The 14,920-nt window shown below is 38.3% G+C and overlaps 1 protein-coding gene across 1 annotated transcript in view; it reads left to right on the forward strand.

Moving 5' to 3' along the window:
* Positions 1-11,742: 11,742 nt before the first annotated feature.
* DNAJC12 (DnaJ heat shock protein family (Hsp40) member C12) overlaps positions 11,743-14,920 on the forward strand; it is a 37,082-nt gene continuing 33,904 nt past the window's right edge. Inside the window, exon 1 of the mRNA XM_080823328.1 lies at positions 11,743-11,979. Coding sequence (XP_080679454.1) covers positions 11,902-11,979 — 78 coding nt within the window. The 5' untranslated portion in view covers positions 11,743-11,901. The remainder of the gene's footprint in view (positions 11,980-14,920) is intronic.

Below are 14,920 nucleotides of genomic sequence, written 5' to 3' on the forward strand. Positions count from 1 at the left end.
TGTGTGAAAAGGGAAGAAAATAAGAATAAGAATATATATGTATTTGCATAAAGAAGGATCCACAGTAAACAAATATAAATTATTATCTGGTTAAACGGGAGCTAAGTAGATGGTAGCTGGATTACCATCTACTTAGTGAGACTAACTAGTCTCACTAAGATGATGGTAGTGAGACTACCATCTACATGTGAGACTTTTCATAGAATACCTTTTTATATTGTTCTATTTTTGAGCCATATGAATATCTAACCTAAAAAATAATTAAAATTAATAATATAACTGAAAGAATAAAACATATCCACAAAAAGTAAAATACAATTTATACAAGATACACTAAGTGAAAAAACAAGTTGCAGAATAGTACGTATAACACTTTCTTTTTTTTTTTTTAAGATTTTTATTTATTTATTGAGAGAGAGGCAGTGAGAGAGAGCATGAGCGAGGAGAAGGTCAGAGGGAGAAGCAGACTCCCCGTGGAGCTGGGAGTCCGATGCACTCCGGGATCATGACCTGAGCCAAAGGCAGTCGTCCAACCAACTGAGCCACCAAGGCGTCCCTGTATAACGCTTTCTTATTTATTCAGCTAACAAAAACTTTTAAGTCCCTAATGTATGTCCTAGAATCTAGGGATATAGAAGTAAACAGGCAGCCAAGGCTCTGGCTATCATAAAGTTTACATTTCAGTATGAAGTAGGTATGCAAGCACATAAATAAACAAAAGTAACAAATACTGATGGGGGTTGGGATATAGTTGCTTTTTGGATGACACAAAAAGCCTGAGGAAGTGACAAATGAGCTGACACCTGAATGAGGAGGATGTGGGAAAAGAGTGGTGTAGGAAAATAATGTAGTGAGTGCAAAGATCCTAAGGCTGGAACAATTCAGTGAGTTTGAAGATCTGGAATACAGGCTGCATAACAGGGAAAGTGGTAGGAGATGAAATCAGAGTAGTAGTCAGGGGACAAATAATGGGCTTAAATAAAAGAATAATACATGTATTTATACATAAACTGCAAATATTTGAAGAACACACAAGAACCTTAACATTATTAAGTGGCTGTTTTATAGGTGGGTATTGGGGACTTTTTAAACTTTCTTTTCTTTTTCTTTTTTTTTAAAGATTTTTATTTATTTATTTGTCAGAGAGAGAGGGGAGCGAGAGTGAGCACAAGCAGACAGAGCGGCAGGCAGAGGCAGAGGGAGAAGCAGGCTCCCTACCGAGCAAGGAGCCCGATGTGGGACTAGATCCCAGGACGCTGGAATCATGACTGGAGCTGAAGGCAGCCGCTTAACCAACTGAGCCACCCAGGCATCCCTCTTTAAACTTTCTATCTTCAAGAGAAGTCTGGATTTCTTAAAGTATTTAAAAATGCATAAAATAAGAAAATATGCTTCACACACAAAAGAGGGTTGTTGTTTTTTAACGTTGAATATTGGGTAGGAATCTAGGAAAGTGAATATGGTCCCTAGAAGCTCGATGATTCCTTTGGTTCTGGTCCCTCTAGTGGCCACTATGGGGTAGTGCTGGCGGCTGTGTTCAAGCATAGGCAACCCATGGTAAGAGCTACAAAAAAATCTTTTTATTCCTTCATTTTTTAAAGGAACTTTAAAAAAAAAAAAGATTTTATTTATTTACTTGACAGAGACACAGAAAGAGCAGCAAGAAAAGCAGAGGGAGTGAGAGAGGGAGAAGCAGGCTTCCCACTGAGCACGGAGCCTGATGTGGGCCTCGATCCCGGGACTCTGGGATCATGACCTGAACCGAAGGGAGACCCTTAATGACTGAGCCACCCAGGTGCCCAAGAGAGCTAAAAAAATCTTTAATGGAACTCTGACACGCTCAAAAGTTTAAATTCTTGGAATTGTTTAATCCTTGCCAAATGATGGGTGAAGAAAACCCTCAAATTGCTACAGTGAGCAGGGGCCGGCAAAAGCTTCAGATTTTAAAATTAAAACATTAGGAAAATGTTGCAGTTCAGGAAGTTTCCTTGCAATCGTAGGACTTAACTACCCAGGCCCTGGTCACTATCTCTTCTGAACCTTTGCTCAGGCCTATACTGCCTTGTCTTCTCTCCATCGGGATAAGTTACGTCACTCTCCCATCTTGGGCAGCTCACCCCTTCTGCACAACTTCCCCAACAACTCTCTTTGTCCATTTCTTATCCCAGCCCTAAGTTCTTCCTGACCAGGATAAAAATAGCTGACATTTAGGGAGCTGTCACCGGGTACCAGATACCATGTTAAATCATGTTACCTTATTCAGTCCTCAAATCAACCCAGTGAGGTACTTGCTATTATCACTACCCTTATACAGATGGAGAAGGGCAACCTAAGGCATAGGCCCCTACAGTAGGATCATGGCTGGTAAATGGTACCTTGGAATTGAATCCCTAACTAGACCACACACAGTTAACCAGTTACCTATACTTGAATATATGGCTTCTTTTTAAAAAAAATCTTTTTATTATTTGTTTATTTTTTGAATATATGGCTTCTTATCTAGATAGATATTGCATATATATTTTAATCAGTGTAGATCATGGATCATAAATTCAGGTGTGTATAGGGACTAGGATGTGAGTGCAGAGAACTTGATATTACATTCTGTATTTTCTTAAAGGAGTATGTCCTCTTGTTTTTCTTGAAACACAGGGCCTTCTTGCTCTGTCTTTGGATAAAAATAGGGATCAAGAAATATTTCACTTTTAACTCTACGATAAAAATGTAAGTGATAATGCCTGGCAACTGACACTTGGCCTCAGTGTCAGAGAACAACAGGGAATCAGGAGACCGTGACATGACTGTGACATGACAGCACACACCCCATCTAAAGGGGATAGTTCCACTTTGGTTCCAGGCAAATGTTGCCACTGGGAATGGCAAGTGAACCCCAAATTGTCAGATATTCCAAAGTTTCAAAAGGAAATAGAAGCCTGGAATTTTATGTAAGTTTTCCCAACTTTAAATTGTTGGCAACTAATTCATATCTAGGAACACAGTTGGTAGGCCTGATTTGATCTGTGCATCACAAGTTCAATCTTATCTCTTTAACTGCCGTGCAAGTTACTTGTGAGGAACCATTAAACAGATTCCTTTATAAGATTTCATTTATTTATTTGACAGACAGATCACAAGTAGGCAGAGAGGCAGTCAGAGAGAGAGAGTGGAGGAAGCAGGCTCCCTGCTAAGCAGAGAGCCCGATGTGGGGCTCGATCCCAGGACCCTGGGATCATGACCTGAGCCGAAGGCAGAGGCTTTAACCTACTGAGCCACCCAGGCGCCCCTAAACAGATTCCTTTAGATCTCTCACAGTGCTGGGTACATACCATGTACTCAGAGAATTTGTGCTGAGCCACGAAGCTGCTCATGAGTATTTCTCTATATTTAGATTTCAGTTCCTTTGGCAAATGTTCATTTGGCAGCTTGGGCTTTCACAGAACCATATGGTATCTGTCAAATTACCACAAAATCAAATGGATTCCCTGAATTTACCAAAGAGGACGGGGACCAAGACATAGAAAATATTAATGAAAATTTCTTGTTTGGGGGGGACGCCTGGGGGGCTCAGTCGGTGAAGTGTCTGCCTTTGGCTCGTATCATCCCACATTGGGTTCCCTGCTCAGAGTGGAGTCAGCTTCTCCCTCCCCCCGCCCCTCCCCAGTCATACCCTCTCTCACTTTCTCACTCTCAAGTAAATAAAATCTTAAAAATAAATAAATAAATAAAATTTCTTGTTTTTGAGATACTGGTCTGGCTCAGTCAGTAGAACATGCAACTCTTAAACTTGAAGTTGTGAGTTCAACCCCACTTTGGGTTAGAGATTACTTAAGAAAATAAAAAAAATTAAGAAAACAATAAGTTTCTTGTTTTTATTCCACTAATTTGCCTGAGTGATAATAATCAGATCAATGTCCTCAGTCTCAGTTATACCTTGATGCACATTAGAATCTCTGGGAGAAACTTTTTTACAAAATACTCATGCCTTATCCATAGAGACTCCTCTTTTTTTTTTTTTTTAAGATTTTATTTATTTGACAGAGAGACAGCCAGAGAGGGAACACAAGCAGGGAGAGTGGGAGAGGAAGAAGCAGGCTTCCTGCTAAGCAGAGAGCCCTACACAGGACTTGATCCCAGGACCCCAGGATCATGACCTGAACGAAAGGCGAACACTTAACTGACTGAGCCACCCAGGCGCCCTGAGACTCCTTTTTAATTAGTCTACAGGATGGTCCTTGCATTGGTATGTGTGTGTGGTGTGTGTGTGTGTGTGTGTGTGTGTGTGTGTGTATGTGTATTCGCCAAGTGATTTTAATATGTAGCTGCACTAGAGATCACTTGTCTAGGTTCTGGGAATCAGGACTCACAGGACCAGAGAATCACAGATCTTACTCCCAGGAGTTATCTCATGAATGATTTGGTTCAGTTTCACACCCTTAAGTCACTATTTTCTTAAAATTACCATCATATTTGATTTGATTACCGTATTACTGATATACTCCACTGCAATTCTATTTGAGAAGGGGGTGGAAAGCTGAAATGTCAGGGACTTATTTATTTAAAAGTTTTATTTGTTTTTTAACTTTTAAAGATTTTTATTTGACAGAGAGAGCACAAGCAGGGGGAACAACAGGCAGAGGGAGAGGGAGAAAGCAGACTTCCTACTAAGCAGGGAGCCCAATGTTGGGTCCAATCCCAGGACCCTGGGATCATGACCTGAGCTGGGCAGACACTTAACTGAGCCACCCAGGTGCCCCAAAAGATTTTTTATTTTTAAGTAATCCCTATACCAAATGCAGGGCTAAAATTCACAACCCCGAGATCAAAAGTTGCATGCTCCACTAACTGCGCCAGCCAGGCACCCCCTGTCAGGGACATTTTTAATATTTGCTTTAATGTTTGCTTCCCAAACATAATCAAGTGCCTATTTAAGGAATTTTGTTGTGTAAAATAAATGTTATAGTAATAGACACAAACCAGTAAGTTGGTGGCTTCTTTGTTTACCAACAAATGGCATATTAACCATTTTTTAATGATCATTAAAATGAGTAATTTTTTTCAAATTAAAAATACACACACACTTAGTAAAAATTCCAAAGGTATAAAAGTATAAAGTTTACCTACCATTCCTATACTTGGGCCTTCTAGTCCCTTCTCTGAAGGCAGGTACTCATGGGTTTCTTGTGTATCTTGCCAGAGGCATTATTATCACAGTTTAAATAGCTATTTTTTATTTTTCGCCCTGAGATAGGAATTTTTAGTCACTGTCCTTTTTGACAAATCCTTTAATTAAATTGCTTGAGAGTAAAGGTGCTAAGGTATCAACAGCCTTTAAAGAGTCTTTCACAAATTCTACTCTATGTCTGACTTAGCAGCAAGACTCCTTTTTAATACCCTGTGCTGGTCTCAAAATGCTTTTTGCTCTTGCAGCCAGGGAGGGATTTTATTAGTTTGTTTCACAAACTGGTGACACTGACACACGTGGAGGCTAAGGTCCTGGCAGGCTCCGTTTTCTTTGCATGGATCTCATGCTGGACCAGAGCAGTAGCGTCTGAGGAGCAGGCGTTGGGAGCTAGGAGCTAGGTCAGAGATGGAGGCCTTTTCATCACAGCGCGCCAGTGGTGTCCAGGATCCCAGTCTGAGCAGGGGGCGGGGGCCCGTGTTGTGGGAAATCAGGACGAACGGTTGAAGGCAGTTTCTGCAACTATTGGGTATAGCGCCTTGAAAGCTCGGTATGCGAAAAGCTGCAAGGGAAAAGTGCCGATTTTGTCTATTACGACAGAAATTTAGCGCGAGACTGGAAGGAAAAGAGAGGGGAGCACAGAGCCAGTCTGAGAGCGACCCTGGGGGCTGCGCAGAGCCCACGTGTAGGCGGCCTAATTTTTTTTCTCCTCGGCGCTTCTGAGGCTTGTTAGTCTTTAACTTCTAGCTTTTCTCCTTTTCGTTTCCACCGACCTTGAGCTGTTTTTTTCCTTCCCACTTAAAGACTACCGCACTTGATGAGAAGGGGGAAAAAAATTTTAAAAAGCCAAACCCCAAAAAACCTAAACCAAAACCACTTCCGGAGGGTGGGTCCTGGAGGCGCGACCTAATTGGGACTTCCCGCCATGCCCCTTTCATGCTAATCTCGCGATGCCTGGTGGGAGTTGTAGTCCCGGGGTGGGAACCGGCTCCCAGGCCAGGGGGGACCGGGCCTTTTTTTCTGATCTGGATTGGCCTGGGCTTGGGCATCTGACTCCGCGACTCTTGAGGTGCAGAGAATTTTAACTCTTAAAAAGTTCTACATGATTCCTATTATATATTTTTTGCAGTATGTATTTTTTCAAAGGTTTTTTTTTTTTTTTTCCAACGGCCATATGTAAATAAAACGAATGGTAGTTGCTCCTTGACTTGATGCGAACAGTTCAGAAAGGCATAGACTGAAACTAAAAGCCTCTCTTCTGTGCCTGCCCAGCTCCCCCCCCAAGAAGAAAAATGCCAGCCTTTTAAAGAAATAATTTTAGGCGCAAATGTACATATTGTTTAAAAAGTACACAAAAGTGATAGTGCTAGGGCATCTGGGTGGCTCAGTGGGTTAAGTCTCTGCCTTTGGCTTAGGTCATGACCTCAGGGTCCTGGGATTGAGCCCCACATCAGGCTCTCTGATCAGCGAGGAGCCTGCTTCCTCCATGCGCACCCCCCGCCCCGCCTCCTTGTGATGTCTGTCTGTCAAATAAATAAATAAAATCTTTTAAAAAGTGATAGTGCTATAATACTCTTTTTTTTTTTTTTTAAGATTTTATTTATTTGTTTAACAGGGATCACATGTAGGCAGAGAGGCAGGCAGAGAGAGAGGAGGAAGCAGGCTCCCTGCTGAGCAGAGATTCCCTATGCGGGGCTCTATCCGAGGACCCTGGAATCATGACCTGAGTCAAAGGCAGAGGCTTAACCCACTGAGCCACCCAGGTGCCCCAGTGCTAGAATACTCTTATCAAACTACCTTTTTCATTTGATAATCCATCTTAGAGATCTTTTCATACTTGCAGAGAAAGAGCTATCTTACTCTCTTTTTAATGGCTGTATAGTAGTTTTTCCCACAAAAATCATAATTTAGTCATCTGCTATCTTCTCTGTTCCAGTGAGGGACATTTTAGTTATTTCTAATTTTTTTTTCTGTTGCAACGAATGTTGAAATGATCGTCTTGAACATATTTTGGTGTAAATCCACAGGGTAAACTCACAGAGACAAAACGGTCCAGTTAAGGAGATAATAGCTTTATAAAAATTAACGAATACTACCAAATTGTGCCAATTTACACTCTTATCAAAAAATGTATAAAGGTGTTTATTTCCCCACTTCTGCTCTGGTGTTGGTATTATCAAACTTAAGAGATTCCACTTCTCTGAAAGATGAACAATTTGTTTCCTTTTGATTAGCAGTTTCATAGTCATAAGTGAGGCTGCATGCCTATGTGTATTGACCATCTATATCTCTGAAAGTAGCCATGTTGTCTGCCCAATTTTCTACAGGGTTGTTAATTTTTTTCTTACTGGTTTGTCTGCACTTTTTGTAAATTAAAGAAGTTAGTCTTTTGTCTATTATGGGAATTGTGAAAATGTTCTCTTTGTACATTATTAACCTTCTGATTTTGATTTTTTTTTTTTTTTTGGCCACACAAATGCACTTAATATTGATATACTCACGGGGGGCTTGGGTGGCTCAGTCGGTGAAAGTCCTCTGACTCTTGATCTCAGCTTGGGTCTTGATCTCATGGTCTAAGGACAAGCCCCACATTGGGCTCCATGCTGGTTGTGGAGCCTATTTAAAAAGAAAATTATATACTCATGATTATTAATTTTTTTCTATGGCTTCTGAGTTATTTGGTTATATGTAATTTATTTTGGCACAAGGAGGAATGGTTCTAGCTTTATCATTTATCATTTCTTATAAATAGTAGCCAGAGGTCCCAACGTGATTTTTGTTACATTTATTGGGGAAAAAAGCCCCAATGAACATTAAAAACATACCCTTCAATGAGATGCCATGGCAGGTTTGGAAGTTTATTTTGGGGAAAGAATAGAAATAAATAAGTGTCACACCAACTTTTCTCAAAGCATCTGTTTGTCTTGTATTATTGCCTTTTCTGAACAATACTCCATAAAGGCCGCGTCTATTTATTAAAATACGTAATGAGGGGTGCCTGGGTGGTTCAGTGGGTTAAAGCCTCTGCCTTCAGCTCAGGTCATGATCTCATTGTCCTGGAATGGAGCCCCACATCGGACTCTCTGCTCGGCGGGAAGCCTGCTTCCCCCTCTTTCTCTGCCTGCCTCTCTGTCTACTTGTGATCTCTGTCTGTCAAATAAATAAATAAAATCTTTAAAAAAAATACGTAATGAAAACTTTTCTTTTTTTTTTTTTTTAAAGATTGTATTTATTTATTTGACAGACAGAGATCACAAGTAGGCAGAGAGACAGGCAGAGAGAGAAAGAGGAAGAAGCAGGCTCCCCGCCGAGCAGAGAGCCCGACACGGGACGCGATCCCAGGACCCTGAGATCATGACCTGAGCCGAAGGCAGAGGCTTAACCCACTGAGCCTCCCAGGTGCCCCATAAAACTTTTCTAAATAATAAACAAAAAAGAGAAAAGATTTATGAAAATGATTTTAAAAGTGAAAATTATTGAAGTAGAATCCCCAAATTGAAAAAGGATTATGTATGTTTAGATATAAGGCAACGTTTTTCCCAAAATCACACTTTAGAATAAAAGGTAGATGCCTTATTCTTATAAACTCACAATACATTTTTCATAATATATGATTTGAAACATGTAGGTTAAAGTAAATCTTAAAAGTTAAATATTGTGAAGTCATTTGATCATTTTGTATATTAGTAAATAATGAAAGTGTTACATTTAGGCATTTGATTAATTTATATATAATATATACACTCTAATTGCATGTTATATATACATATATGGACCCAAACTTATTTTATCATTTTGGATTGTCTTTTGGTGAAACTTAGAGTTGGTTTTTGTTCAGGCCTATGGTATATGATATATTCTATACAGTACATGGCATATTCTTGCCATTTTTCTATTTTTGATCACAACTTTAGTGTAGATAAAGCAATACAATACTTTACCCTTAAAAGACGTTCTGAAGTACTGGGGCACCTGGGTGGCTCAGTGGGTTAAGCTTCTGCCTTCGGCTCAGGTCCTGGTCTCAGGGTCCTGGGATCGAGCCCTGCATTGGGCTCTCTGCTCAGCGGGGAACCTGCTTCCTCCTCTTTCTCTCTCTGCCTGCCTCTCTGCCTACTTGTGATCTCTCTCTGTCAAAAAAAATTAAAAAAAATTAAAAAAAAGAAGTTCTGAAGTATAAACATCATTTAGGAACAAGGAACAGGGTTTGGCGTTGTTTACCTTGCATTATGATTCTTGTAACTTAACCAATCAGAAAAGATAGTAGCTGAGACACCTGTGAGAGGGGAAGCCCTGTGATGGGTGCATTCATTGTATTCTTCTTTGTCAACTGTACAGCACAATGTTAGCTTCCCAGGATGAATAAACTGGTTAATTACACAGCCACAGTAGGATGTACAACAAACCAAACTAAACCAAACAAAGAATAAACCCTCCAAGTTATCATCTCTATTAAGGCAGTAAATAGCTGTGTGCTGTTTATTTTGCAGTTTTTACTGACTTGTTTTTTATTGCTCCTTTTTTTTATTACAAGAATAATATATGTTTATCTTAGCAAATGTAGATGAGTAAAAAGAATAAAATGTAAACCACTTGTAACCCTATTATCTAGTGATAACTGGTCTGTTTTGGTATATATGCTTTTTCATATTTTGTAAATATACATAACATATATTTATAAAACTGGCATTGTACCATATATATTTTAAAAATTTTACATGTTTTTAGTTTCTAAATTGAGATATAACTTTGACCCAGTGACATGTACAGTCTTCATGCTCAGTGAATTTTGATATAGTACATACTGGCTTCTAACCATTTTTTCACGAAAAATTAGATGATGAACATCACTCAGGCATTATGTATGTTTCTACATCATTTTGTTTTTTAAAGAATTTTATTTATTTATTTGACAGAGAGAGGGAGGGAGAGAGAGAGAGCGTGCCCACATGCTTGCACAAGCAGGGCGGGGGGAGGGAGAAGCAAACTCACTGCTGAGTAGGGATCCTAATGCGGGGCTGGATGCCAGGACCCCAGGATCATGATCTGTGTTGAAGGCAGACACGTAACTGACTGAGCCACCCAGGTGCTGCTATACTGCATTTTATTTTTTCCTGTGTCAAACACTCGGGCTGCTTCTACCTTTTGGCTGTTGTGAATAACGATGCTATGAACATGGGTGTACAAATACCTGTTCAAGTCCTTGCTTTCTGTTCTTTTGGGTCTATCCCTAGAAGTGGAATTGTTGGATCATATGGTAATCCTATATTTAATTTTTTGAGGACTTGCCACCTTATTTTCCATAGCAGCAACTTCCCATCATTTTAAGGCCATTTGTCAGTTCTTCTGGTCAGTATTTTGTGACACCCAAGTAGGCCTCCGAATACCCCAAGGGATGTAAATTCCCCAGAACAAAAATAGCTATACTTTTTTAAAAAAAAATTCCATACAGAAACGTAGTAAGAGAGGATATATAATGAAGACTTTGTAAAAATGGTGCTTCGGTGTTTTATTTATTTTCCGAAATAAACCTTAAAGAAGATGTATATAGGTGAGCTCAAAGAAACCATTTCTTTTTTCAAGGTGATAATGTTTAAAGGGTTAAGGTGGTTAAAATGTTGCATCTGTGACCACTCACCTTCTTCTCTAAATCCTAGACCTGACCTGCAAATCATCCTAGGGCCACATCGAGCTAAAATATGTTCCCTAAACCCACCCTGGGCCGGATGCACAAGCCTGGAGAAAGTTAGCTCAGGAGGAAGGCTACAGTGAAACAAACCTGGCCATCATACAGTTCTCCTCTCCCTGTCCTGTTTTATTTCCTGCAGAGTATAAGTTACTATTTTAATTGATCTTGTTTGTTTGCATGTTTCTTGTCTGTCTCCCTCCATCAGAATGTAAGCTCCTGAAGAAGTGACTGGTGCGTCTGAGTGGCTCAGTTGGTTAAGTGTTTGCCTTCAGCTCAGGTCATGATGCCAGGGTCCTGGGATCGAGACTCTCAGTGAGGAAACTGCTTCTCCCTCTCCCTCTGCCTGACGCTCCCCCTGTTTGTGCTCTCTCTCTGTCAAATAAATAAAATCTTTAAAAAAAGTAAAAGAACTGACTGACTGACCTTTTCCTATAGTCACACTGGGCACAAATCAGGTTCTCAATAAATACTTGTTGAATGAATAAATTACCAAATGATTGAAAATTTGCTCTCCTAGTCTATTTCCTTTTACTCCCAAACTATTTAAAAGGTTATGAAATATTTTAAACACTCAAAAAATGCCCCCTACTCAGATTTAACAATTCTAGGAATTTGATTATATTGCTTCAAATTTTCTTCTATCTCTTAAAAAAAAAAGGAAAAAAGATAAAAATACATAGGAAATGGAGAAATGGGTAATTTGGGGAGTATGTAAAAATAGTCAGCCTTTGTCAACCCATAAAATGAATGGTTCAAGTGCATTACTTACTGTAAACTCAAACTACAGATCCCAGGCAGCTTTGCAACAGCTCGGCATGTGGCCTATTCTTTTCTCTTCCACAAACAGCCAATGAAAGGTAGAGTTTACAAAGGTCTAGGGTGACATCTGGTGTACTGACTGTGACCAGCCTCAAATCTCATTATTGCCATTTGGAACGTGGTGCTGAAAACAAGATCTAAAAAGGCTTTTCTGATTAATTCACAGCTTATTCTGTCTCTTGTTTCAGAGGGAAAAGAAGCTGATTTAGTAATTGAAATGGATGCAATACTAAATTACAGTTCAGAAGACACTGAAGATTTCTACATGCTGCTGGGATGTGATGAACTGTCTTCGGTAAGACCGTGGATAATGCTCTTCTTTTGCAAGTTTTTATTTAGGTGGTAACTTTGAACTTTTAGTCACATTGCCTAAAAACCTAATCTTATATTCTTTTAAAGCACGTTTGGCTTAGAGAAAGTTGAGGATTTAAATCTTGGGTCTTTACTGGGGTAATGTTCTTTTGTGATTTTTAGATGTTTCTGACCGAATTTGTGTATTCTGGCACATGGCCATAGACTCTATTTCAAATACACTAAAAATATGTATTTGAAATTTTATTGTAATGCTCTTGGCAATGTTTCACAGAATACCTAAGCTGTATCTTCATTATGGTAATTTATACTAAAATTTAGATGAAATGTAATTTTCTAGTAATTAGTGTTTTTAAAATGTTTTATTAAAACATGTACTTTTACACGAGCAGTTAAATTATATAAACCAAGAAGCATCCTTTTATGTTAACATTTTAAATCTTGTGCGAGAAATTACTTAAAAGGGTGGCTTCTGAAACAAAGTATGTGAAAAGCTCTGTAGTTGTTCACTGGATCTACAATAAAATAATATTTTTAAAGGACCACATAGACAATGATGAAGGCAGTAAAAGTTTTCTAAATTATGGAAAACTCATTTGTAATTCTACTTCCCAGGGGTAATGCTATTAATATGTGATTTATTAATCTTTAGTCTTTTTCCAAATATATTTTTTGGAGACATGTTTGGGAATATATTATATATTTACTTGTTGATTCCGGCTTTTTATCCACTCAGGGATTTCTCCATGTTATTAAATACTCTTCATACATATTTTAATGTTGCACATTTCATTTTATTGTTGTATCACAACTGATTGTTCACTTATTGTTAAATATTTCATTTATTCCTAGTTTTTCAATGTTTTAAATACCATTGAGATGAATAGGAAGTACATTTCAATTATATTATCAAATATATTATATTTTATATAATAATTATTAAATGTTTTATTTTTTTGCTAAAATATAGCTATTAATATCAAAATTTTTTAAAGCAAAATTCTTTTCTATTTATCTTTGTTTTATAAGGCTGGAGTTTAGTAATAAAATATGCTTAATTTTGTTTGGAAAATAAAATGTGACGTTGGATTAAAATCTCTATCTTCATCACACTGAGGGAGTTACCTTATGTATCTTGTAGTTAAACACACACACAGAGACACACACTCACACACACACGCGCGCGCACGCACACACACCAGGTTATAATACTCCTTTAGCTGTATATTTCTCCTTTAGGGTAATATGTCACTCTTATTTGCTTTAGTGGTGGTTTACTTATAGCAACTGAGAAAGCTTATTGACATTTTTACCACCTGTGTTATGAATTATGCTATTGCCAAATAGTTTTTGAAGGAGATTTTTAAAATCAAAGGAACATAATTTAACTTGATAAGCTTCACAATTTGGATTTAAAGAAATATTGTTATTCTAAGTTATGAAGTAAAGGTCATTATATCCACATAATAAATGTCTAGACCCTTTCAGTCAGTCTTTTGTAGTTATGTTATTATGTTATTGTTTCCTCAGTCTACAAAGAAGAAGGAGGATAAGTTTTGGAAGGACTGGAAAAAATGATCCTATTGTTTACTTATAATGTTTATGACAGTCTCTTTCATTATAGCTATCAATTTTGTTACCAGTTACAGTCAAACTTCCGTGTATGTACTGTAGCATATATTAAAAGGAGAATAAAAGCATGGTCTTGCCAATCCTTCTTTACTGATTCTGCCAATAACATACCATGTTTAGATTACAATCATTTATTTAAAATGATCTGTCACAATTTTGTCAATTCTTTTATATGTATCTTTCCCCTGTTTTCATATATATCTTTCCCATTAAAAAATTTTTTTTTAAAAGATTTTATTTATTTATTTGACAGAGAGAGAGATCACAAGTAGGCAGAGGCAGGCAGAGAGAGTGAGAGGGAAGCAGGCTCCCTGCCGAGCAGAGAGCCTGATGCGGGACTTGATCCCAGGACCCTGAGATCATGACCTGAGCAGAAGGCAGCGGCTTAAACCACTGAGCCACCCAGGCGCCCCCCCATTTAAAAATATTTAATTAAAAAAATATTTAATTTTTTTTTATTTGTAAGTAATCTCCACACCCAGTGTGGGGCTTGATCTCACAACCCCAAGATCAAGAATCACATGCTCTACTGACTGAGCCAGCCAGGAACCTCTGAAAATATTTTAATTCCATTTTTTGAGTACTAAGTGTGACGTTTCCTTTAGTTGATTTATAGTGGATGGATTTCTTTTACTTTAAATATTCTTTGATATGATGCTTTAAAAAGTTGACCAGAACTATTCATACTCAAAAGCAATTTAGCAATTATAATTTCAAAGCAACTTATGCAACTTATATTTTGATTCTATTTATAACAACTGTGTTGACACACACACATATAATTCTTTTGCTTTAGTATATAGTTCTTAAAATTTAAAGCTTCCATTGAAAGTTAACGAAATGACATATATAAACCCCGGGATGATTTCTACAGTGTTGAGTGGAAAACAACATACCCTCATTTCAAAAACATTTACTGAAGGTTGATGCCAAGTTAGTCAGCTTTTTTGCCTTGAATCAGATTTTACACAAAAGACACATGTTATGAAATCTTCTGAAGTCCGTATTAATATACACACCACTAGGGGCGCCTGGGTGGCTCAGTGGGTTAAAGCCTCTGCCTTTGGCTCAGGTCGTGATCCTGGGGTCGTGGGATCGAGCCCCGCATCGGGCTCTCTGCTCAGCAAGGAGCCTGCTTCCTCCTCTCTCTCTCTCTGCCTGCCTCTCTGCTTACTTGTGATCTCTGTCAAATAAGTAAATAAAATCTTAAAAAAATATATATATATACACCACTAGTGTGTAAGGCATCCTCTGTGGTTTATACCTTACTTGATTTTTTGATATTTGGTTAC

Source organism: Martes martes, assembly GCF_963455335.1.
Source record: "Martes martes genome assembly, chromosome: 14".
Classification (NCBI taxonomy): Eukaryota; Metazoa; Chordata; class Mammalia; order Carnivora; family Mustelidae; genus Martes; species Martes martes.